The sequence below is a fragment of the Podarcis tiliguerta genome (genome assembly GCF_965153285.1).
Source record: "Podarcis tiliguerta genome assembly, chromosome: 7".
Taxonomy (NCBI): domain Eukaryota; kingdom Metazoa; phylum Chordata; class Lepidosauria; order Squamata; family Lacertidae; genus Podarcis; species Podarcis tiliguerta.
In genome coordinates, this window is record NC_139540.1 from 44,671,106 (window position 1) to 44,696,168 (window position 25,063).

The 25,063-nt window shown below is 43.5% G+C and overlaps 2 protein-coding genes across 3 annotated transcripts in view; one reads left to right on the top strand and one right to left on the bottom strand.

Moving 5' to 3' along the window:
• Positions 1-5,546, bottom strand: part of MIB1 (MIB E3 ubiquitin protein ligase 1) — a 47,254-nt gene extending 41,708 nt beyond the window's left edge. The window contains exons 1-3 of one of the 2 annotated variants that reach the window (XM_083451589.1): positions 4,857-5,546; positions 897-1,068; positions 481-610 (exon numbers count right to left, since the gene is read on the bottom strand). In XM_083451589.1, coding sequence (XP_083307715.1) covers positions 481-610; positions 897-1,068; positions 4,857-5,085 — 531 coding nt within the window. In that variant the 5' untranslated portion in view covers positions 5,086-5,546. The remainder of the gene's footprint in view (positions 1-480; positions 611-896; positions 1,069-4,856) is intronic. The other variant, XM_083451590.1, reaches the window with a different exon arrangement.
• Positions 5,547-9,780: 4,234 nt separating this feature from the next.
• Positions 9,781-24,530, top strand: ABHD3 (abhydrolase domain containing 3, phospholipase). The gene is made up of 9 exons (XM_083451663.1): positions 9,781-11,107; positions 12,368-12,531; positions 14,619-14,801; positions 15,964-16,009; positions 20,376-20,488; positions 22,388-22,561; positions 22,741-22,789; positions 22,878-23,043; positions 23,706-24,530. Exons 1-9 carry the CDS (start codon positions 10,961-10,963, stop codon positions 23,882-23,884), a joined length of 1,221 nt encoding a protein of 406 aa, XP_083307789.1. The 5' UTR covers positions 9,781-10,960; the 3' UTR covers positions 23,885-24,530.
• The last annotated feature ends 533 nt before the right edge of the window (positions 24,531-25,063 follow it).

The window sequence follows — 25,063 nt, forward strand, 5'->3', positions numbered from 1 at the left end:
ACTTCTGTGGTCCAGGTAGTCCATGGACGGGCTCTACTTAACTATGAGGGGCTAGGATCAAGAATACAAGAATATATACGTAGACTGTCCATGTCCTCAGTGTACCTAGTGCATCATCTAGACATGTAAAGGTGGAAAAGTAATCACTATAACATGACTAGATGGTACACTCACTATATCCATATTTGGCTCTGCTACTATGATGAGATCCAAGTTGATACAGATACTAGCAACTTGACCTGTAAAATGTATTGACAGCCCCTCTTCCAGAGGGGGATGAAGGCCTCAGCAGGATTGTCAAATACCTCAGCAGAAAAATCCCCCAGACACCAAGAATACATTTGAATCTGTAAATGCCCACAGGTGCATCAATGCAACAGGTCCACCAATTCTGAAGAATTATTTTGTGGCCTGTATTAAAAACCTAACCAGATATGGAACTGTGCACGACAAGGGAGTTGTCATATTCTGAACTCTTACTTTGCCTCGACGTCCATTGCCGCCATCCTGATCTTCCCATTGCCAATCAACTCCTCGTACCACCCTGGCACCTGTGAAGATTCCTCTTGCAGTGATTTTCTTTGATTTACGGCGAGACTCCAGCAACACCCTAAAATTTAATATCAAATGGTAAGTTACAAGAAATATCAGATTAAAAACTAGTTGTTCAATAGCAAATATATAATTTTCAGGAATCAAAAGGAACTGTTTTGATTAAAACCATGGGCTCCTTTGCAAGAATGTATGCGATAGAAATTAAATAAAAATAAATTTTAACATGTCTTAAATTTCAACACATTGAACATTTTGTTATCTGAGGTGGTGACAAGACCCTTCTATATCTAATACAGTCTCATAATTAGGCATTCTAATGAAAATGAGCATTTAAAACATACCTTTCACTTCCTGGTGTGGTTATCCTGTAAAAGCGATGTCTAAGATGATGTTTATCCCCATGATAACACACAGTGCATAAGTCATAATTGGTGCATTCTGCACATTTCCATCGAATACCAATTATTGGTTGTTGGCGACACGTATCACACATTGTTCCATCATGTTTAATTCCTGTGGAAAGGAATAGAGTTAGAACAGTATTTTGAAATGCATACATCCAAGCATATGCAATATACAAGAGCACATGCATCAACAGCATATGCATACACAAAACAGCTTGCTAAACAGCCAAGGTTTCCGCACCACCACTCCATGTCAGTAAGAACGCTGAAAAAGCATCACAGCTCCACTAGGGGCGCATCAGAAGATGGATGACAATAACATCTCTCCGACCCATACGAGGTAATTTTGAGGCTGTGATGGGAGTAAATAGCCTCTCTACCCTCCCAGGATTGTGGGGGGCGACTGCCCTTGCCTGCTGTGTCCTATACCACCCCCGAATTTGTGGGGATGGGGGCACTAGGCACAATGCCCTCCTGTGGGATTTCGGCGCTCCTGGACGCCGTCTCTGATCCGCGCCACTAGCTGCAAGAACTTCAAAAGAAACAATTTGGATGAAGCGAATGCACATATTTCAAGGAAGGAGGGGGAGTAAAGACTGCTAACAGAAGAGATCTCTGATAAAACAAGACAAGTCAGAGGAACAAGTATGAATCATGAGAAGATACGCCAAGATGGGGGAGGGGGAAAAAACTTTCCTTTCTTTCCTTTATGTGATTAAACAAGAATCCCCCCCCTCACAAGGACTTAAGCTGTGGATTTAAGGCTGTGTGGAGATAAACTTTCGAACCAAAGCATGTTTTGAGAAGAGCGTGGAATGTACAGTGGTGCCCCGCAAGACGAATGCCTCGCAAGACGGAAAACCCGCTAGACGAAGAGACTCGCGGAACGGATTCTTTTCGTCTTGCGAGGCACCACTGTATAAGGGCTTTGGAATGACGCAGTTAAAAGTGCCGTCGCCATATTGGGAAGTTCTGTCGGAGGACTTAAGTCTGGGAGGAGAAATAGAGAAATAGAGCTGTTTCTATATTGTGGGTGAAACTCCTCAGAGGGACTTAAGAATGACAGTTCTGTAATTAAAGATGGAAAGAGCGATGTTATCTATGAAGGCGATGATATATGGAAACCATCTCGATTTGAGGATTGGAAGAACAGAAAAATTCACACAGGATTATTATTGGTGTTTATCGGCTTAAGGAGACTATCAGAAGAGATCATAAAGAAAAAAGAGAAAATATATGAACAAGATGTGATGTGGAAACAGCAAGATAAGACTGGATAGAATTATGAACTTTGTTTGGACGGATTTGGACAACGCAGTAGCAAGAAGATGATCAGAATCCCCCTTCGGATCTTGAAATATGGGTCCCCTCAACAAAATTTAAATTCGGCTTTGTAATTCGGAATTTATGTGATTTGATTTGATTTGATTTGATTGGCCAGTTAATAAAAATTATTTTTTTTAAAAAAAGAAAAAGCATCACAGCTGGTCACTGAAGGCTCCAATACTCAGATGTTCTCAGATGTAGATAGCATTAAACCACTCACCATGTTAGCTACTCTACGATACAATGGAGACAGTAATATATTATCTAAATGTGGTATCTCAATATATCAGAAAGTTTTTAATCGCTAGAAATGAACTTATTTGAAAGGAAGGAGACCAAGCATTTTAACAGTGCAGTCCCAAGCCTGTCCACTCAGAAGTAAACCTCACTGAGATCAGGTAAGTATGCATTAAGTCAGGCTTCCTCAAACTCAGCCCTCCTGATGTTTTTGGCCTACAACTCCCATGATCCCTAGCTAGCAGGACCAGTGGTCAGGGATGATGGGAACTGTAGTCTCAAAACATCTGGAGGGCAGAGTTTGAGGAAGCCTGCATTAAGTACTCTCAGATAAGTATGTATAGCAAGGGTGGGAAAACTTCTTCAGCTCAAGGATCATATTCCCTCATAGCAAACCTTCTAGTAGCCATGCATCTGTGATGGGCAGGACCAGAAACAAAGGTGGACAAAAGCAACCAATGTCTTACCTTTGTACAAGTTACATTCCAGCCACACAAAAATCAGTTCTCTCTCTAAACCCCCAACACATCGCAGCCCCAAACATTTATCACAGGCCAAAGGTACATTCCTGCCAGGCAAAAAACTTTCAAGGCTGACAACAGGTGTGGGAGTGTTGGTCAGATACAGAGGCCATCTTGGATCCCTGGCCTCAGTTGCAATCCCAAGACTTATCTAAGAGTAAGTCCCACCAAACTCAACAAGCTTACTTGTAAGTATACATTCCACTGTAAATGTAATTTTCAAACTATTCAAAACTCTATTTTGAAATTCTATTAAAATACTTGCACATATTTTAAAGATATAATTCAACAGCAATGACTTCCCTTGGACTGCTTAAGTGTTAATAAAAACTTATGAAACTACTAAGGATGCTTAACATACTCATTTTAGCATGTCCAAAAAGCAACTGTCATGTATATTTACAATTCTGAAACTGCCCAATTTGTCTGATACCATTTTAGTATCCATTTATTACACTACCAATTAAATTAATTTAAAAAACTTTTAGGTAACCTTTTCACAGAAAAATATAGCAATGGAAAAGTATCTGTCCCTCATCATGAGGCACAAACTTTATTTTCTGCCCAACTTATTTCCTAATGGGCAAGTGTGACAGTACTGATAAAATGTTAGGTGATGTTTGTAATCAGCACTGAAAATCCCCCAAGGCAATATGAATATACACATATGCATGCCCTTTACACTTTGCATGGGATGCATCAAGTGTGGAATCCCCTATAACAAAGACTACACTCTTATGCACATTTACTTGGGAGTCACATTATGTTCAATAGGGGCTTCAGAGTAAATATACATAGAATTGGGCTCCATTATTAGTTAATATGCATAATCTGAGAAAAAAGGCTAAGAGTATTTCAATTAAAAAATTGAGCAGAAAAATGTACAAACCACCTGGTTTTGCTTGTTACTATTTACTGAGAGGAATGTAGTTTGTTAGCAGTTTTGAAATGTCAATTATACCACAGGCACTAAAAACCACTTTGTATCTGTCAAAATAGGAACATCTGTCAGTAACATTCACTTGCAAGTTTACTGCTAGAAGGAAGATGCTCAACGCAGCTGCATTCACTTTCAAAGAACTCCTCTTTCAAAGTTATCACAGTCAAAGGCTACAATCCAGCGCACACTTACTTAGAAGTAAGCACCCCTAAAGACCCGGGGGGGAGGTTGGCTCTTTTGATTAAAGCAGTCAAGGGTCGCCCTATAAAATCCCAGACCTAACACCAACTGGGGAAAAAGTTGCAAGGAAATGAAGACTTCCTTTCAGCACCGAACGATAAGGTAGGTCCCCATTTTCAAGAAGACAGTCGTCCCCGCTGTACTTATTGCAGTTTTATAAATATAAATTTTATTTGTGCATTCAATAAATAAACACTTGTCCCAAGGGCCTATACTCAACAGAAGCAATAGTTCTACGCATTCTCTGGCCTGTGAGCAAGCCCACCTGCAGTCAATGAAGCTGACTTCCTAGCAGAACGAGCCCAGGGTCGCGCTTGTAGCCCCTTCTGCGCTGCGTGGCATCCCCACCCGTCCGTCCCCCCCCCCCGTCACAGCTTTGGGGGGGGGTCGTGTTGTAGGAAACAGAGTTTCCATCACAGTGAAGAGCCCGAGGGCGGGCAAGCCCATCGCAAAGGGCCGCCTGGATGTCTACCGACTACCCAAGCCGGCGCCCCGACGACGCGACGCCAGCCACGGGCAGGGCGAAGCGACATTCCTCCACGAAGAACAATAAGCCCTCTCTCTCTCTTTCGAGCCTCGCTGGGAAGCGACCCCCGCCCCACACTCCCCGCTCGCCCCCTGCCTCCCTCTCACCGGTGGGCGCGCTGTCGAGGATGCGCAGGTCGTAGGCTCCCGAGCAGCGGTAGTTGGCGGCCGTGCCGTTGTCCCACACCACGACCACCTCCTCGGGGCTCTCGAAGCTGCGCACGGTGCCCACGTGGCCCTCGCCGCCGTCCTGCTTCCCCCACTTCCAGTCAGGCCCCCTCACGACCCGGGCCCCGACGCCCTCCACCATCACGCGGTTATTCCTCGAGTTGCTCATCCTGCCTCAGCGCTTTCGCCCGACCGCGGCCTCACGGGCCGTTGAGGCCAGTAACGGAAAAAGAGGGAGGTGGGAGGAGGGCCCGAAGGCTGCGTCCACTTCGACGCCGGGGGGCAACAAAGGCGGCGAGCCAGAGCCAGAGCCGGGCCGGCCGGTCTCTCTAACTGGAAAGGGGTGGGGTCGGACGCGGCCTCCGCCAGCGGAGCGCGACGCCTGCAGCTTTACTGGCCGGCTCGCACCCCCCTTTCCTCCCCGCGATGGTCTCTCCCCCCGCGTAAGGCGCTCGCGCCGCTCCCTACAGGTTCCAAATGCAGGGGCGAACCCGGCGCTTCAGCTGATCCATCCGGGCACCATGGCGGCAGCGCCACCACGGCCTGGCGAATGGAGGAAGGGCGACGTGCCCTCCTGCGCATGCTCCGGTTCTGCCATTTTAGCTGCCGGGGGAGGGAATGGCCTCTCTCGGAACAAAGAGGAGAGGCTCCTCAGCGCCACCTAGGGAGCCGAGACGTGTACTGCGTTTTCTAAAGGCGTTTTCTGTTTCCGTTTTCCCTTGAAAACTTTCCAAAAAGGTAAACGGGGATCTTGTCTGAATTGAAAAGTGTTTAGGATTGTTAAGTACACACGTATAGATTTTCTGCTGCTGTCCATGAGGGCTATAGATGCCAGGATCCCCATAACACTGCTGCCCCTTTAACCGGCATCATCTCATCACACCGACCAAGATCTTTCATCCAAAGCGTCCAACTGTTTCTTGATAGTAGTAAAAATGTCCAAATGTCTTGATAGTAGTAAAAGTCATTTAAAGATGATGGCTATAAGACAAGAATATTACACACCACTCTTATGTGCTTAATAGAGACAGATGCTAGTTCCATAAAACGTATGGGTTCTTGGTACACAAAACTCGGTCCAGGATTGTAGCCTGAACGTATCGGGAAAATGATATGGGCAAAGTGCTTGATGCCAGCAAAGTTTTTATTAAGACAAAAATATATAACCTCAAGAAACCTGGTATTACAGGCATGCCTTACAAATAATAATGTGTTCATTAACTTGTTTTTGTTTTGTTCTTAAAAAAGCTTTGGAGATTTTACTATTTCATCCACTGAAATTGCATTGAAAGATGTCATCCTTGCAGATATCCTTACTAATAATAGCCTGGTGATAACTTCCAGAGGACTAGCTGTATGAGTCTGTTGCTGCAAAAAGCAACCTTAGACTAACACTTTTATTATGACATATATGCCTTTTTTGTACTAAAGTCCACAAGCTTTTGATTGCATGTGTCGCACCAGCTGGCAGCCTTAGAAACTGTCAAACCAAATTCATTACTTTTCCCTTACCACTGAAAACAAAAAACAAGTACAATTCAAATTCCACCCAATAGATGGCAGATACTAGCCATCTAAAGTTGGGGCAGCAGGGGCGGGGGATTATTTTAAAGTGAGAAAACTGCAGGTGGCAACCCCCATTGTTTTCTTTCAGGTCTTGGGCTTCACTGATTCCCTGAGGAAGCCCGATGCAATGTGTCTTGAGTATTAATTAGGGAACTCTATTGTTATACCCCTTCTGCCTCTTTAAAGAATAACTGGATACAAAGCTGTGTCAGTGTATGGTAGCTTTCCCAGCTGTGTGCATACAATACATTTCCTGGTACGTAACAGCACCCTTCGTGCAACACATGTCCAGCTTCCATATTCATTCTGATTACCTAGCTAACTATTTCCTTTTAATAGTGCCTTTGTTGTTTTTCCTTATTGCTGGATGGTGCCTTCCTAGCATTCCATCCCAAGCCTATTACAGCTAGCCACTATTCAAATGTGCTGGTCTCAACTTTTGATTTCTATACATGATGGAATTTTCTTTTGCTTTGCAGGTGCGTTCCATGCACCAACTGGTGGCTTAGCTTCTGACACTGAGTATCTTTGGGGTGGGGTGGGGTGGATGGCTGAAGATGAGATATCATGTGACAGGAGCAGGGTTGTACAGTAAGACCAGATGTACACTGAACATTTATAATGAACTACAAAGAAGGGTCCAAGCAACAGGAGCTCATCCCGTCATGGGGATTCGAACCACTGACCTTCTGATCGGCACTTAACTGTCAGGGGTCCTTTACTTTTACCTTTTACAAAAAAGGGTAAGTTGCTATGAAACACAGCACACTCTGGATTGGATTGTAACATTTTTATTATGCTGCCCAGAGAAATCTGTTTATGTAATAGCATATAAATGTTGTTATTATAAATGAATAAATTTGTTTATCAGAGCAAAACACTTTTATAGATTTTACAATTTTCTTGCCTTTTTCTTTCTTGGCTCATAGTCATTGTGCTTTTTGTTCCCTTAAGGTTTTTCAAGCTTTTGGGGTCGATGGCTCCCGTGACCAACTACATTCTTTCTGCGGCACCCCTGTGGGGATCAGGAACCCAGTTATGTCACTCCTTGCCTGTAGAGCTGGCAGCCTCTCACCCTTTTTCAAACACCCACCCTGTTGGAGTATTCCCTCAGCCTCCTCTCCCCTCTCCTTGGGAGTCCTTTGGGCAGCTGCAGCTGCTGCCCAAGCCTTTGAGCTTTCCCCCACCCCTTGCCCCAAAGAGAGGTGTCTCCTCACACTGCCCCACAGGGGCCTGGGAAGCAACCCCTGGCCAGTCCTAGAGGCACCATTCGCCTTTAACATTTAGTCTGACGAAAAGTTCTGTGGAACTCAAAAGGTTGAGTCTGCATTTTTAACCCTGATTGGTCCTTTAATATTTATGAAATATTATTGTCAATATTTCATAAATTTATAAAGCACACCACAGCCTGGAGCTATTAAAGTAGCATAAAATAAGCCTTCACTCACCTCCCTACTCAATCACCATGATCCTTGTTATGATACAATTATGATACAAGCAATTCATCTTCAACCTGTCACCCTAATTTAAAAACAACAACAGAGTTCTATGAAACTTGTTATGATTCTAGTACTTTCTCTAGGCCTAGACAGCATCTTAAAAAGCAGAGACATCACCTTGCCAACAAAGGCCCGTATAGTTAAAGCTATGGTTTTCCCAGTAGTTATGTATGGAAGTGAGAGCTGGACCATAAAGAAGGCTGATTGCCAAAGAATTGATGCTTTTGAATTATGGTGCTGGAGGCGACTCTTGAGAGTCCCATGGACTGCAAGAAGATCAAACCTATCCATTCTTAAGGAAATCAGCCCTGAGTGCTCACTGGAAGGATAGATCCTGAAGCTGAGGCTCCAGTACTTTGGCCATCTCATGAGAAGAGAAGACTCCCTGGAAAAGACCCTGATGTTGGGAAAGATTGAGGGCACAAGGAGAAGGCGATGACAGAGGATGAGATGGTTGGACAGTGTTCTCGAAGCTACCAGCATAAGTTTGACCAAACTGTGGGAAGCAGTGTAAGACAGGAGTGCCTGGCGTGCTCTGGTCCATGGGGTCACAAAGAGTCGGACACAACTAAACAACTTTCTCTAGGAAGGGAGTGGATTGTGAAAGCTGCTGGAACTCTGGGAAATTGGGGGACTCTAGTCCATTATTATCCTGAAATGGTTTAAAGGGATATTAGACTAATTGATGGAAGAGACTAGTATCAATAGTTATTTTGCCTGATAACTAAATGTAGAGGGATAACAATGTAGAGCTGTCATGGACTGGGTGGATGTATAGAAGTGGTGGGAGGCACCAGATGAATAACCCCCAAGGGAAGGAGGCTCAAAGCTAGGGGACTGGTAGTGGGGTGATAACAAGTGGTCAGAGGGAGAAGAGGGAGCAGATTGGGAGGAGGTGTCAGAAACTGAAGAGGTAACAGGGTTTAGTGAGCAGGAAGAGGCTGTGGCAGAGAGCAGTCCAGAATCAGAGGCAGAAGCGGGAGCTGGAGAAGAGGGTTGCCAAGAGGCAGGCTGCTGAAAAATCAAGGACGTCTCCCTCCCCCACCGTTGCAACCAGCTCCCCTCCCCGCTAGTCTCCCAGAACATGAAGGGGAATGAAGAGGGCAGAACAAAGAGGGACAAGAAGAAGGTGCCTCAGGTTGCTGAGCAGGGACCCAGGGGAGGAGGAGCCTTAGAGTGCAGTGGACCTTCAGTCCTCATTGCGGCAAGACCTACTAGGAAGAGCTGCTGTGCTCTTTAGGCCTGATCTGTTTTCTTTCTTTGGATAAATAATTAACTTTACTGACACCATGTGAGTTATTGCTGACCAGCTCCCGACCCCTGCCTTGACAAGAGCACATTCTTGGCATACAAAATGTCCCAGGTGCAATCTCCAGTGTAAAAAGATATCTAATAGCAAGTGGTGGTAAAGACCTCTGCCTGAGACCTTGGAGAGATCCTGCCAAAATCAGCCCTCCAAATGTGGAAGAACTCCCCCTAAGTTCCAGGCAGCACAGAAAATAATTGTGATGAGAGATGTAGTCTGGAAGACACCAGATTAGCTGTCTCTGCTGTGGAACATACTGGTCTGGGTAAACAAATAGCCTGACCTGGTATTTTTATTTTTTCTATTTATTTTATAAAATTTATATACTGCTTGATTGGAAAAAAAATCAGCAAACAAACTTCAAAGTGGTTTATTGTCTCCAGCAGGGGGAGCTAACATGATTACAGTGGTACCTCGGGTTAAGAACTTAATTCGTTCTGGAGGTCCGTACTTAACCTGAAACTCTTCTTAATCTGAAGTACTACTTTAGCTAATGGGGCCTCCTGCTGCTGCTGCACCGCCGGAGCACGATTTCTGTTCTCATCCTGAAGCAAAGTTCTTAACCTGAAGCACTATTTCTGGGTTAGCGGAGTCCGTAACCTGAAGCGTATGTAACCCGAGGTATCACTGTACTGTATTTCCCATTCTGTCTAGAATTGATGGGTGTTGAGCCACAATGTGTGGAGGACCCCATGTTGACAGCCCTACCCACCTGAGAGTTGGCCACAGTTCGCTCTGACCAATTGGCCCTGTGGACAATACCGAGCCAGATGGACCATACCTACAGTGGATGCCTATGGAGTTAAATTTAACTCTATATAAGGCATTTTCCATGTTCCTACTTGCTTGGGGGATTCCTGCAGCCATCTGGCTTGCTTCTGTAAAAATCTGAGTCCTGGACTAAATGGATAATTGAGGCATTAAACAGTTAGGCATATGGTACTTTCAATGAGACTGCCACAAATCCTGATAGCTGAAAGGTACGGACAGTACTGAAAATGGGATTTGAAAATCATTAATCCGTGAAGAGATCAGCCATGCAACCCTGCAACTTCTTGCAGACACGTTGATTTCAATGTCCGGAATAACCAAAAGCATCAAAGCTAATATTTGGACAGAGGTCTTTCCAGTAGCTGCCAATATTGGGGTTTTTTTAGCGTGTGGCCTCCGCAACAAAGGCCGATCGAGCCACGTCACCAGGAAACGGATAGTGTCCGGATAGCCAGCGTCACGGCCTGGTTGCCACGAGCAGCTTACCCCCAATTCAGCTTCAACGTTTGCAATCGGGATAAAGGTCGGTCTGCACAGAGAGGAAGGAGGGCCAATCAATGCCCGCGTCCTGCCGATGCCAGAAGGCCGGCTCCAGCCTCAATGCCCACCCATCCTCCCCAGGGAGAGAAGGGGGAGCGAGGGCGGAGCAGCGTGTCCTGCTATGCCCTGTGGCGAAGCAGCGACGGAGGCGGAGAGCTTCTTGCTGCTGCTGGTGCTGCTGCAGCCGCTGCAGGTGGCTGCTTTTCTCGGATCCTTCCGGAGGGGGCGCTATCCTGCTTGGGCTCAGCCTCGACGGCAGCAGCAGCAGCAGCAAGACCACCAGCATCCTAGGCGTGCCGCGCGCTTCCCCGGGGCTGTGATGTAAGCTGCGGCCGCGCAGCTCGGCGGCGACTTCTGGAGAGATGAACCTGCAAGGGCTGACCCGCGGGGTGTCCTTCTATCTGGAGAGCCGCGTCCGGGAGGGGCTGCTGGCTTCCGGCGTCGGGTGGTCCCTGGTGCTGTGCTTCGGGGCCGCTTACGCCTGCTATTACCTCAGCAGCATCGCCAAGGTAGGGGGGCTTCTCGCGTCCCGACCCCGGCCAATGGAGGAGGGAGCCGCAGAAAGCGGAAAAGGCCAGCCGAGGTCAGCGCCAGGCTAAGCTCATCTTTGAAATAAGCAGGGCTATTGTCCTTGGCTCGCCTCGGGTGCAGAGGCGGCGGAGGGAGGCGGCGGAGGGAGCCTTTGCAGCGCGCGGCGATGGCTGCTGGGCTAGTTTGAGGGGCGGGGGGGGGTCCTCTTTTCGTTTTCATTGTGAAGGAGTGAAATGCAGGTCATTTTGACTTTGAGCTCCCTGCTGGCTGGGCAACCTGGTGCTTTGGAATTGCGCAGCGCATATTGCAGGTGAAAAGCAAGGTGGAAGGGAACAAAATGTGAAATCTCAAACCTGGGGTAAAACATGTAGAATTATATACACCATTTTATACAAACAATCACACTTTACATGAGGAGTAGACGTCTCCTTCAGGATGTGTATAGTTTTACTTTTGCCTCCTAAGAAGAACCCAGCTGGAGCAGACAGACCAGAGGTCTAACTAGTTAGGGACCTTGTTTTGCCAACCCAGTGCCTCAGGGAACCTCCACTCTCAGGGCAGGAAGGCAGTAGCTCCTCTCCTCTTCTTGTTCCTTGGCAAGGAATACTCAGAGGTATTCTGTCTTTGAACCTGTGGGTTGCATCTGTATGCTTCATGACTAGTAGACATTGATAGACCTATCCTTTCACAGCACCTCAAATAGTTTGTGTAAAAGTACATTTCATGGTGACAAACTCATGAGTCGTACAGGCGTTTTTCAGGATTCACAATTCAGCTGAGTGCAGCAAAAGGCTGTCAGCGTAGAAAACTACACTGGCAGAAAATGGCAAGTGGGCTATTTGAACCCATACGGGCAGTGTGTTTCCAGGCTGAAGCCCCAGAAAAGATCCTCTCTCTCTCTCATTGCCACATTCTAGATCAGAGCCCCAAACTGTGGCTTGAGCTTTACCCAGGTGGCCCACAACATGTCTGTAATAATACAATTGGTGGGATGGGTGTCTGTATAATTAGGAAGTGATGAAGGGACATGTCAAGTGAGGCTGTAGTAAATTAGGAAGAACGTTCTGTGAAAATAAGTTGTTAGGAAGAACCTGAAGGAGGGGAATAGCTTGAGCAAAGAATGGATCTTGCTCCACCAAAGCCATGAATAAATGTAAGACTGCAGTATGATGTTCACTTACCCAGGAGCAAGTCACATTGAACACAGTGCCAACACACTTGCCTTTTTCTCGCTTTAGAAACCTCAGCTGGTGACTGGCAGCAAAGGCTTATCCTGTTTCCTACAGGACCATTGCCCTGTGGTGACAGAAACATACTATCCCACTGTGTGGTGCTGGGAGGGCCGTATTCAGACTCTCCTTCGCCCTTTCATCACATCTCGACCATCTGTGCAATACCGGAAGTAAGTGCCTCTGTCCTTCGAAACCTGTGAATTATTTATGAAGGTTCAATCATATTCTTTATAGATTGATTCTGTACTGTTACCTCTAACATAAGATCTTAGTGTGGTGTACTGTGCTACGTTAGGCCCCTTCAGGAGTTGCCTTCCACATGTGTTGGGTGGAAGGTCAGCTTGAAGGGGAAAACCTATGCACATTTAGCTGAATGTGCACAGTCAGGATTCACAATCGCACAGGTTCCACATTGCATAGACGAGCCTGTATGCATTCAGCCAAAATGCCCATGGGGATGCATGAAAGTCTGAGGGCAGAGCTGGTACAAGTGGAGTCATTGGGATGGGGACGGCACATATTGCCCTGCCCCACCCCTCTTCACACCATTATGGAACATGTGGAAGGTAACTTCTGAAGGAGCAAGTGTATTCATACATATATGAGAACTGGCCACACTTCCGAGCATCATATGTTATTGCAGCTAGTGTCTTTGAGGCACTTCCAGTATCCTGAAGAGCTAGGCTGTATGCACATGACAAACCTCTGGGCTCGGAAAAGGCACCAAACTGGTGGAAGGCCGTCTATTTTCTAAGGATCCCTGAGAATTTGCTGTAATTCCAGTTAAGTGGGAAGTTTTACTTTCTATTTAAGGGGTCTCTGATATTTATTTAGCATGGGAATAAATGGCTCTTCCATTGTTAACGGGGATGTGGGTGCAAAGGAGCTATGTATCAAGAGCCCACTTGGCAACAGAAGTTTTTCCCACACTCTTAGTTCATACAGTATTCTGTTGGAGAAAGCAGACCTAAAACTGGCTACTAAGTTTCCTTTTCAGAGCTTTGGCACTTAAGCAAAGTGGTCAGATGTTTGCTCCTCAGTAGTGGTACACAGCAGCTGCTAGGCAGAAGCAGCACAGATGTTTTTATTTTGGTATCTTAGTCATGTGTTTGCTCACACTGTTCTGCTTATGCAGCAGTAAGTTTTTAGAACTGATTTAATAGTTTCACCTTGGTTGCCCTTTTTTGCTACTGTACATTAAATTAATGCATATAGAAAGATGTTCAATCATTTTTTAAAGAATTGCAGACAGAGAAGCAAAGCAGATTTTTTTTTACCTCCCTCTCCATCCCTATATGTGCTTACTCACCTTAGTCTAACCAAGGAGTCCACTTGATGGACCTTGACCTGCATGCGTGAACTGGATGCACATCCACATGCATGCCTGAATGCAGATGCTCTCTGTCTGCACTTCATGGTTTTCAGCTGAATGTGCATTTGGATTCATGTTCTGGAGAGGGAAGCATGTTTGAAAGTGCATCTGAACGCATCTTCCACAAAAAGCAGTGTTATCCAGTTAGAGCACATCTGATTTAGACCTACTGTTCTTGATCTAGGCAATGATCTATGCATGGAAACCTGTTTCCTTGTGTGGATTTGATCAGGTTGGCTGACTCCATGAGACCAGTTCTAATGACAGCACATGCAGTTTCAGGAAACCAGGAAGCACCTGCCCCTCTAACAACTGCCACTGATCCTCCTCACAACTTGAGAAGAAGAGCTTCAGCAGGTTTCCTGTGGAGACTGGGCTGTGAGATTGTGCACCTTAGGGCATGGGTTGAGGCTAACTCCTGACTTGAGCCATTATTGACATTGCAAGGGGCATTCCATCCCATAGTTTAAAGGATCTGGGAAAGAGAATTGGGCTCTCAGCTGCATATTATCCCGGACCAGTTCATTCCCCATTTTAAGACCCAAGCTGAAGGAAACAAGTAGCCAGCTGTGCCTTGTCTTCCAGCCAGCTGGTTGAGGCCTCATGCCTGCCTGCTATTTTCTGCTGCCAATGTTTGGAGACAGCATGAAAGCAGTGTGAATTACAGCCCTGACCTCCCCCCCCCCCCATTTTTTTAAGCAACAACACAACTTTCTTGCATACCTTGAGGAGTTGTCCTAAGGTGGGGCCTCTTTTTTCTCCCATTCTCCTACTGACTGTGTCCACCCATGAAACATCTGATTAATGAATGGGAGTGAAGGCGGTAGAGTGATTTTTTTCCTTTATTGTTGTTTTTGCAAAGCTAATCATTGTTGGTTTTTCCAGTGAGCTTATTACAGCAACCGATGGAGGGCAGATTTCACTGGACTGGTTTGACAATCATGATAGCATTCATTACCCAGATTCCAGCACCAGACCCACTATCCTCTTGCTGCCTGGCCTCACGGGAACTAGCAAGGAATCCTACATTCTCCATATGATTCAGGAGAGCAAAACACTGGGCTACAGGTAAAAGCAGTTTGGCTTGCTAATGTTTCTGTTTTAACCACTCGGATTAAATCTGCACAAGCGGGAAGCCACAATCATATGTAGCGGGTAGAAGAGTAGCACAGACAGCGCTTGGAAACACTTTTTATCCCTTTGTTGGCCCTGACTTTCCATCCACCAGATCTGACACAGGCTCCTTTGGTAGCTGTCTCCATGACCTACTTCCAGTCTCCACTACCACTACAGCAGACCATCTCAAAGATGGTTCCTGACGTGTTGGGAAACTTCAATCAGGGATCCATGCAGACTTAGCTTGACTAGGGTAAAGAACTGGTGACTACCTTAGCATAGTGGCAAAGAATTTGAGCTGTGAAGTCCCTGGCTGAAATCTGACCATCCATGAACTCTGTTAGTGGACCTAGGCAAGTTACTGTTACTTAGCTTCAGTCTGCCAACCCATCGGCACTAAGAGCATCATAGTAATAATAATGAACTGCTTGGCAAGGTTTACTGAGGTTATGTATGTGAAACACTTAAGGAAAGGTCAGTATTAACCAATACCTCTGCTTGTGTAGTTCAGACACTCCAGAAACTAAATGCAGGAGTGTGGAAGACAGGGCAGGAGTGTGCGTGTGTGTGTGTGTGTGTGCGTGCGTGCATGGGCAGAGGGTGGTGTATTCACGTTGCCCTCAATGGTCCAAGCTATCACTACACAGGCATAAGCTTTTGTGGAGGGAAGGAATTGGTCTCAGAGGATGTAAGCTCTGTGATGCATGTCCACCAAGCCAAATCCATCACAGTGAGAGAAAGGAAAGGGGAGAGGGAGAGAGAAAGGTTTCTTTCAGCAGTGAGGAGAACTTGCCCTTCTCCACCTGGGGATGGGAATTGTTTCAAAGGATTGTTTCAGTAGAGGCAGAGACTATTACATCCCAATTCCATACCAACATTCCTTTCAACAGTGAGGAAGCATTGCTGTTTTACTCGCCCTCCCGCCATGTTAACACGCTCCCTGCTTATATGTCATACGTTTGTGCAAAACAATGTGTATGTTGATGTCCCTGTTTTGAATAATTGGCAACTTTATATTTTTAAACTGGAGCAGCTTTGAAATGTACGGATCTTCACATCCAAAGACACACAGGTTAACAGTTCTGGTAAACGGTGCTCTTCTGTTTTTTTAAAGGTGTGTGGTTTTAAACTATCGAGGAATTGCTGGTGAAAATCTCTTGGTAAGAATTGCTCTTAAATTAAGTAAGAACACTGAGCAACCATAATGTTAGCATATAGCATGGGTGCGAATACCTGCAAGCATGCAACACTTCATAAGCAATTTATGGTTAATTCCATCTCTGGGAGGGTTTGTTCCTCATTGACAATTGTGCCTCTTTATCTCATACAACGCAAAGATAAGAAAATAAAACAGTAAGTTAATGTCATATGAATAAGGAATCTACATCATTCATTCATTCATTCATTCATTAAATTAATCAGTAATTTTTCATGTTTTAATTGCGTTTAATTAATCTACTAAATGATTTACCTACATAGAAATTTCTCTAACTTGGAAAACAAAATAAGGACTTCCAGATTTGTAGATTCAATTGAAACATTACTGGAGGTTTGTGCAGCGAACCCCCATAAGGAGGCATGGACAGCTGCCAAAGGAGACACTAGTTCCAGGCTGGCGCTTTGCGAGAGTCTTGACAGGAGGAGGAAGTGGAACGTAGAAGCGCTTCTACCTATCACTTACTGCAATAGATGGTGTTGAGTTGTAAGGCCTGGTGGTTGTCATGCTGGGGGCAAGATGAGGCTAGTGTCAAGGTCTGGCATGTTCAGGCAGCTGCCAGGCTTCAGATCTGTGCTGAAAAAGGCCCAAAGTTTATCCCTGACCTTGCCACTCTGTGGCCACTCTTCTTGCTCGCTACACAGAAGGAGAGGATAGAAGCTGCTCCTTGTCACTTTCTCTTGTTGCTTGATTGCTTGCCTAAATGGTGATGGTAGGAAAGAGGAGGAGGAGGAGCTACTGCTGTTGCTTGCTTTCTCTCCTCAAGGCAGCCGTACGGAGGGCCACTCCGCACATTCTTGCTTCCATCGCTCCTCACTCACACACCCAAAGTGTGCAAGTAGTGATGACAACAGGGAGCAGCTCCTTGGTCACTGTTGGTGACGAATGGGCCAGTGGACCCAATCCCACTTCTGTCCAGAGGGGGAGAGGGCAAGTGGGTGAACAAACAGAGACTGCTGCTCCTCACTATGGCCTACATGTTCACTTACCCATTGGCTCTCTAGACAATCAAGCAGGATGTCAAGAGATGAGATACTCACTCAAGCGTAAGGAGAAGCTCCTCAAAGGCAACTTTTGCAGCACCCCAAAACCTAAACCCAGCTCTGGAAGTAGGTTTGAAGGCAACATGTGGAGATGCAGAAGCAGCCTTCCCTACTTGTTCGGATCAGTGACCAAACAATTTTAGGGTTTGCGAGGATTTAAGGTACCCTATAAGCCCACACGGTCCTTCTGCCTTCCTTCATTTAATCTGCCTCCCCAGAAGGTGTGGAGATGCACATTCAGTGCATCCTTCCTATCTCTGCAAGCTACAAGGTGCTGTGGGCTGAGGTTGTAGAGGGGGATGATAAAAGGGTCAAGCTCACGTACCATTGCTGCTCCATATACTTTTTGAAAGATGTCTCTTTTACTACCACTTCAGATTTATGTATTTTTGTGTTTTCATACAATAAACCCACAACTTATGTGGGGGTTATGTTCTGGGGATCGCGCCTAAAGCCAAAATTGTGTCTAGTCCAAACCTATTGGGTTCAATGGTGGGTGAGATTGCCAAAGTCATTCCCCCCAGAACTCCTTTTCCATCCTTTTTTTGCCACGTGTGTAAAGCTGAATGTGCACAAGTTAAATACACTTAAGATGCAGGCTTAATGTACTGTAAACAGCCCTGTGATTCTCAGATGAAGAGTGGTATAGCAATTTAATAAATAAAGTGAAATAAATTAATTTATCTTTTCCCCAGTAGCAACTAAGAAGATGGAGGAGTTTCCCCCCCAAAAATGAGGAGTCAGTGAGAAGTTATATAAATGATTAAGGTCTTGGTCTTGTCATATAACAGCTGTTGCCAGCCTCTGGAGAGGATTTTTGCATGTGAAACACAGTGTACAGTTTTACACATTTAACATGCTGGTTTCAAAGTATGAATAATACATTCTCATAATGAAAGAAATGTGAGAATCCATTTTCAGCATACGTGCTTCTGGAGAAGAATGTGCAAAGCAGTTTTGTGGCACACCAAGCCCTTTTTGATTATATTTCAGATGAAGTGAAAAGATCTTTTGTTTAGCTGTACTTTGTGAAATGCCGTGTAATCGGCTTTGCCTGTTTAAGCAATAAAAGGCTGTTTTCCCCTATAAACAGCTGCAGTTGTGACTCGTCCAGTGTAGAATTTTTAGCATAATGATATAAAATCCAGTCATAATGGTTCTGGAGAGATAAACAAGAAATGAGTTAAGAGACAAGCACAGGCACATGCAAGTAAGTTATCTTAATCCTCAGAGCACAAATAAACTCCCTCATTTTGGCAAACAATGCGTTTTTAAAGAACTAAATTGCAAATAAAATACCAGAAGATTAATGGTGCAATGCTACACACGTTTACTCTGTCCAGTGTGGCTTGCTTCTAGTTAAGCATGCAGAGGACTGTGGCTTAAGGCACACTTTCCTAGTGATCAACCCCATTTAACCAAGTGGAAATTCTGGGGTAACATGCTTAGAATTGCACTGCATATTGTCAAGCAAAGTAAGAGATTTTTTCCCTAATTAAATAATTTAAAGGAAGCTGAAATTTTAATGTTTCTGCTACCTGGGAGTTTAGCTTGTAGAAGAAAACAGCAGTGCAATCATATACATGTGTACTCAGAAGTAAGCCTTGCTGTTTTATTAATGTCATCCGGTGGGCAAAACTCCCATTGAGTTCAGTAAGTGAGTATTAAATTGCAAGTGTAGAGTTCAGCCTAAAACATCTAATGGGGCCAGTCTGAAGAGTCGTTGCATTGAAAAATCAAGGTTTCTCCCTTTTACTCAGGAGTCAGAGGCTGTTCTGCGCACACATCTGCACTGAGCACAGTTCCCTTTTAGATAGATTGTATGTGGACTACCCTTAAAAAGAAAATGCTATGCCGAAGTATTCCAAATTTTGTTGATTTTGTAGCTCATCTTGTAATGGACTGTGATGGGTGGAGTCAGAGGGAAAAGAAGGCGGAGCAACAGAGACAACATCAAGTGGCCATGGTTTTAACCCATCAAATGCCAATTATTAGCTGTAGGTCTTCATTTCAATTTTCAGCTAAGCTGTGGACTCAACTGCTTAGGCTTGAGTGTCCCAACCCAGCATTTGCTGAACTAAAGAGGAAGAGGCAGTTAATCAGCCCTGAATCTGCATATTATCCACCTGCATGCACCTCTCCTATCGGCTTCGCCTCAGTTTGACTCATTTTTGTTTGTTTGTTTCAGACAGAACCCAAAAATTAAACACTTCTGGCATTTATAGGGGAGAATTTATGAGTGTGGAAGGGGTATCCATGCTCCATTTCCCCCGGATGTTCAAGTGCCTCCTGTAGGGTATGGAAGCCTGTGTTTGCCTCTTAATGTCTAAGCTCTAAATTCTTTTTCATGAAAACACAGCATAATAAACTTGCTTGCCTTTCAGATGCCACAAGATTCTTTGTTATTTTAGGATCTAATACCTCTTAAGCTTCACCCCGCCATCTGCATAGTAAGAATAATAATGCTGGCTTGCTTTAAAAGTTTGCTTAGAGAGGACTGTTTGCAATATTTTGAGCTTTAAAGAAAAAAGCACATTGTTTAAATATTAAATCATGTTATATGACCATTATAATAAGTCATCATGGGATACCAAGCAGTAGGCGTCAGCACCCTTACAACTTCATTGTTCCACAGGACAAGTGGGGCAGGTCTATGCTACCTTGCTATGGCAGCAGCAATCCAGCTGAAAGCTTTTATTGGTTTATCCTAGGTTGTGGTACAAAGTGCCTTTAGGAAGTGGTACAGATGAGTTACCCACATTCTCCTTTTCTGTACAATTCCGCACTGTGCAAGAACTTTGTGCACAATGGTTTTAGTGAAGATGGCTCTTGCCAGTGTTGCTATGCTTCTGTACGCTGTTACGGTACTCTCAGTCAACTTGGACACCAGTGCAACAGTTATTGCATCTAACTGTGTGCACTGATTTGTAACTGGGCTCCTAAGCCTAATTACAAATATACATCTTTTGTAGAAAACATTTCCTTAACATATTGTGAGCTTAGTAGGATTTAATTGCTTTGCAAAAGTTATAGTGTAACGGGAAGAGGGAGTTTGTAAAATTTTAGTAGTGCTGCTATTAATACTAAAAGTGAATGCACTTGAAATCTTACCTCATTGAATATCATAACTTCTAAAAATGTCATTGGCGCTTGTGTTAATCTTTTTGTATTATATTGCTGTATCAACCAACCTGGTGCTGTGTTGGCCTTGGCTGAAAGGCAAAACAAGTGTTTATTGTCCTCTTTCCCACTTTTGGTTTCTTACAGACCCCAAGGACTTACTGTGCTGCTAATACAGAGGATTTGGAAACCGTTACTCATTATGTACACAACTTGTACTCCTCAGCTCCGTTGATGGCAGCAGGTGTTTCTATGGGAGGGTAAGTATTTATGCAACATAAATCCCAGTAGTGTAACTCTGTGGTCATTAGAAACCAATTTGCAAAGGCCCTCAATAAAGATTCTGCATACACAGCACTAACTCCATGGGAAATGTACTGTCTAATTTTCCATCATGTTTCTACTTCTTCTTGAAAGAAAGTTTTACAGGGGAAGAGTTATTTTTCTCACTGAACCTTCCACATGGTATGCTTTTGTTTACCATAATCACTTACAAGTTTATTTGCTGGAACTGATGGTAACTCTCAGAAAACAAGTGACAATAATTGGCATACATGACTAGTGGGAGCTATGTTTGAACATTTAAGCAGCATTTTATTTATAAACCTCAGACCTGAATTAAAGGCATCTGCAGGATAGTAATCAGTATTTTATTATTATATACATCTTGTGTGATTGTAGGATATGATTAATGTAACCAGTCTTCAGAATTGTGGGATGTGACCTACATCATTTGATACCATTTATTGTTTTGGGCCAGTCACATTTCTTCTTGTTTGGGTTTGATTATGGCAGTTGGCTTACAAGTCATTATCATAGGGTTGTAGTACCATGAGGGAGAGATGCTTTGCTGCTTACCTGAGGCAGTCAGCTCTGTGTAACTGTTTATATTCCTTAGGGATTTGGTTATTGTTAGTAGGAGACTTCTAAGACATAAACACATAATCAAAAACCTTGTACACTAGTCTGTTTATTAAAGAATTTGTATAAAATTGTATAAAAGATTTGTATAAAAGGGAGGCAGCAAAGAAATGTTTTCTTCCCCTACATTTTTATCTGTTTTATTGTGCATATGAACCATCAGCTGTAAACTGGAACACATTTATCCTTACCCAGACTTTGTCGTTCTTCAAAAGAGCGGCACCAGGCCAGCTAACACTAAAAACTTTTGCAACACCTTTTCAGACATCATAGGGAAGCAAAAATCTTTGCCACATACAGTCTATATTGTATACACAACCTTACACATAAAATGGCCCCAGAGGAATGACAAAAATTGCTGCTGCTGCTGCTAATATGTTAGTCTCGCAGAAGCAACAAAAAAACAAACCCTGATTGGCTGTGATCTATCTTTTGGGCTGTCCTTCCCGTTCCTTTACACTGTAACCCCAGTGCCTTTGAAAAATTGATCCTGAGGTGGTGGAGATATTGGGGATAGTGTGGAGTATAGTGTTAAGTTGTGGGTGAACATATCAGACGACACAGCGATTCTTCAAACAGCTCTTCTTTATTCAGAGGCCAGAACAGAACTGAGCTGAAGGGCTCAGTCAGCCTTCTTATATAGAGCTCCAGTACAACGTTACTGTAGCAACTTTCTAAAACTATCCAATCACTGAACGTCACTTTCGATCCTTCATTTGCATAACTATCTACAGTATCCCCCTGCTGGCCCAGGGTGAGAACTTCAGTACATAACATACAGTGTGGCAAACTATGGGAGGAGCAGGAAATAGGCAGAAATTGCATCTCCATTTGCATGAGTTTTTTTCCATAGGTCCCTACTTGTGGGAATAATATTGTTGACTACCAAGCAGAGTTTGGGCAAGAAATACTGCAATAATATATCCAAAGCACTCAGGGAAAAACACACATACGCTAATACCCACGACAGCTTTCTTCAGATTGAGTCAGATATCAATCCAGTGAGTTCAGGTAAACTTTTCATTTAGTTGGTTGAAAGTTTCAAGGTTATTATCCTTATCATAAGCCATGATGGAAGCATGTTAAAATGTTTGGCCCCACAATGCCATGCACATGATGGCTAGTATTGCCTTGACTAGTTTCAGCGCTTCATCTCCTACTACAAATGTTTAGGACTGAGGTATTTTCATTTGTGATTTCTTCTTCTTTTTACCTATTTGTTTATCTCTTGTTTGTAGCATGCTCCTTTTAAATTATTTGGGCAAAACTGGCAGAGAAACACCACTGAAGGCAGCTGCGATTTTTTCAGCAGGATGGAATGTTTTTGAATCTGCAGACTCACTGGAAAAGCCAGTGAACTGGCTTCTCTTTAATTACTACTTAACCAGCTGTCTACAATCTTCAATTATTAGGTGAGTCAACCTCACATCCATTGTGAAAGACCATAATATATTAGTATGAAATTCAGGTTCATTGCCAGTCATGTGAAATATGTTATGGTGTGTTGAAGGAAGCAGTACCCAAGCGGAAGCTGTCGTCTTCGGCTATTTTTGCTCATGTGGTTACTCTCGGATCTCTATTTATTTTACAGACATCGGGAAATGTTTGATAAGCTGTTCAATATGAACCTTGTCATGAAGGTATGAGGGTTAGCCATTTGTATTTCACTTCATGTTTTTATTTTTACTAACACTTACATAAATCCTTTACTTGAATTCTGTACCTCAGGCTAAGACCATTAGGGAATTTGATAAGCAGTTCACCTCAGTCATGTTTGGCTACCCTACAATTGAGGATTACTATGCAGATGCTAGTCCATGCCGTAGACTGAAGAGAATTGGAATTCCAGTGTTGTGCTTAAATGCTATGGATGATGTCTTCTCACCAAATCATGGTAAGTTTTTCCCCCTTTTAAGAAGATGCTGTTGGTTGACCTCAGTGATTGAGTTGTGTCTGAAATAGAATGAGAAGTTAGTACAGAACTGGGTGTGCAGTGTAATTTTCTTATGGTGTTCCACTCAACGCACACGTTGCCAAATATTGCACCAATAAAGGGTATATAATAATAATAATTATGGGCGGCTTACAGAATATCTAAAAACATAATAAAAACATCAAGCCTTAAAAACCTCCCGATACAGGGCTGCCTTCAGGTGTCTTCTAAAAGTTGTATAATTCTTTATCTCCTTGACATCTGAAGGGAGGGCATCATTAGCGAGAAGGTCCTCTGACTTCATAGTCAGAAAAAGAAGCCTTACATAAAGCATGTGTCATAATTCTTGATTTTTTGTTACTGTGTAACATCTCTGGGTGGCTCTATTTTTAATTATGTAAAATGAAAATATAACCTTTAGCAACCCAGAACCCCAGACTTTTGTACGTCATAGCTCAGTTAAAACTTATATTGCCCAAGCTGGTCTTCATAAAATTGATCTTTTAAAGCTGCATTCTGCTGACAGCAGAACTGCACTTCACCATTGTGTTATAGACTGAATGATAGTTATGAGAGAGAAATGTTGGGGTGGGAGCTTATACTTTGTTCCCTTATTTCTTTAGCCATACCAGTAGAAATCGCAAAACAAAATCCTAATGTGGCTTTGATTCTTACTTCTTGTGGAGGCCATATTGGTTTTCTGGAAGGACTGTGGCCAAGAAGATGCACATACATGGACAGAGTCTTCAGACAATTTGTTCAAGCTATGTTTGAGCACGGAAGCAAAATCCTTAACATATAGCAACTTAACAGAACCATGACTGCAGCACAGCGGCATATTATGATCAGGGTAACGAAGCTTAATGCACACGATTTAGCAAATAAGCCAGCAAATGGATGAAATCCATGATTAGGAGCGAAATATAGTTTGCTTTGATAATTTTGCAATATAGTTACTTTTTTATTTTAACATGCCTTATAAGAATGACCTTAAATAAAAAGAATACTCTGCACACATTAAATTGCACTTAACCAAAACCATGTAAGTAAACCAATAAAAATTACTCAGGTTTTTTATTTATTTAGATAATTTATTTAGGAATCTTGCATACTTGTTCACATGCACATAACGTTCAAAACCATGATTCTATTGTAATACATGAAGTGGGCTTGTCTCTAAGGGCACTTATGGAGGAAATGCTTTAGGAAGATTTTAAAAGTAATGCAAATAGGAGTTTAAAAAGCCATCATTAACTTTAGCCATGGGCTACAATAGCATTACAGCACTTTAGACCCTATGGGGATTATATGTACTGCTTTTTCATTTATGTTGATGCCATATATGTCTTACTTTTTAAACATTGTTAATTAACTTAATAACATTTATATTTATACCAGATGTTTTATGTTGAAATGCAGAATGGAAATAAATTACATTTTTAAAGAAACATATTCGTTTAATTTTCTGTGCAATAGCAGGTAAAGTTTGTATGTAAAGTATGTTTCATAGAAAGAAAACTAAGCTTCTCATTAGAAAGATTAGGAAATATTTAACACAAAGTATAATTGCCCCAGGCTGAATAGCACCACTGGATTATTTTCAGTCTCACTCTCCAACCCACTGGGAATAGAAACAGTTTCAGGAATAAATGTAAATATTTTTCAGGAGGTTTTGAATTTGAGACTATGCCCTGGAATGTTTTCTTACTTTGTCCCTCCACTGTTTCCTATGTAGTGGAGTAATATTCAAGAATGATCTCCTCCTGAGTAAATACAGCCCATTTCCCACATTTCCAGATACACAAATTCTTCTATTCGTATTAACAGAATGGAATAGTGAAGCAATACAAGTAAATTTGCTTCCTTCTACACTGTTGTCTAAGGCACAGTTCCACCTCTGGTATTCTGCTGGACAGCCCATACAGAGGACTTAACAGGGAGCTGAAAGTTGTTTGCGGTGGGTGAAGGGAGCAGGTGTTGG

Bases quoted from the DNA above. Each gene is read 5' to 3' on its own strand.
- ABHD3 (XM_083451663.1), top strand. From the start codon at position 10,961: ATGAACCTGCAAGGGCTGACCCGCGGGGTGTCCTTCTATCTGGAGAGC. The intron at 20,489-22,387 runs GTAAGTATTTAT...TCTTGTTTGTAG, and splicing joins GCAGGTGTTTCTATGGGAGG to CATGCTCCTTTTAAATTATT. The intron at 22,790-22,877 runs GTATGAGGGTTA...TCTGTACCTCAG, and splicing joins ATATGAACCTTGTCATGAAG to GCTAAGACCATTAGGGAATT.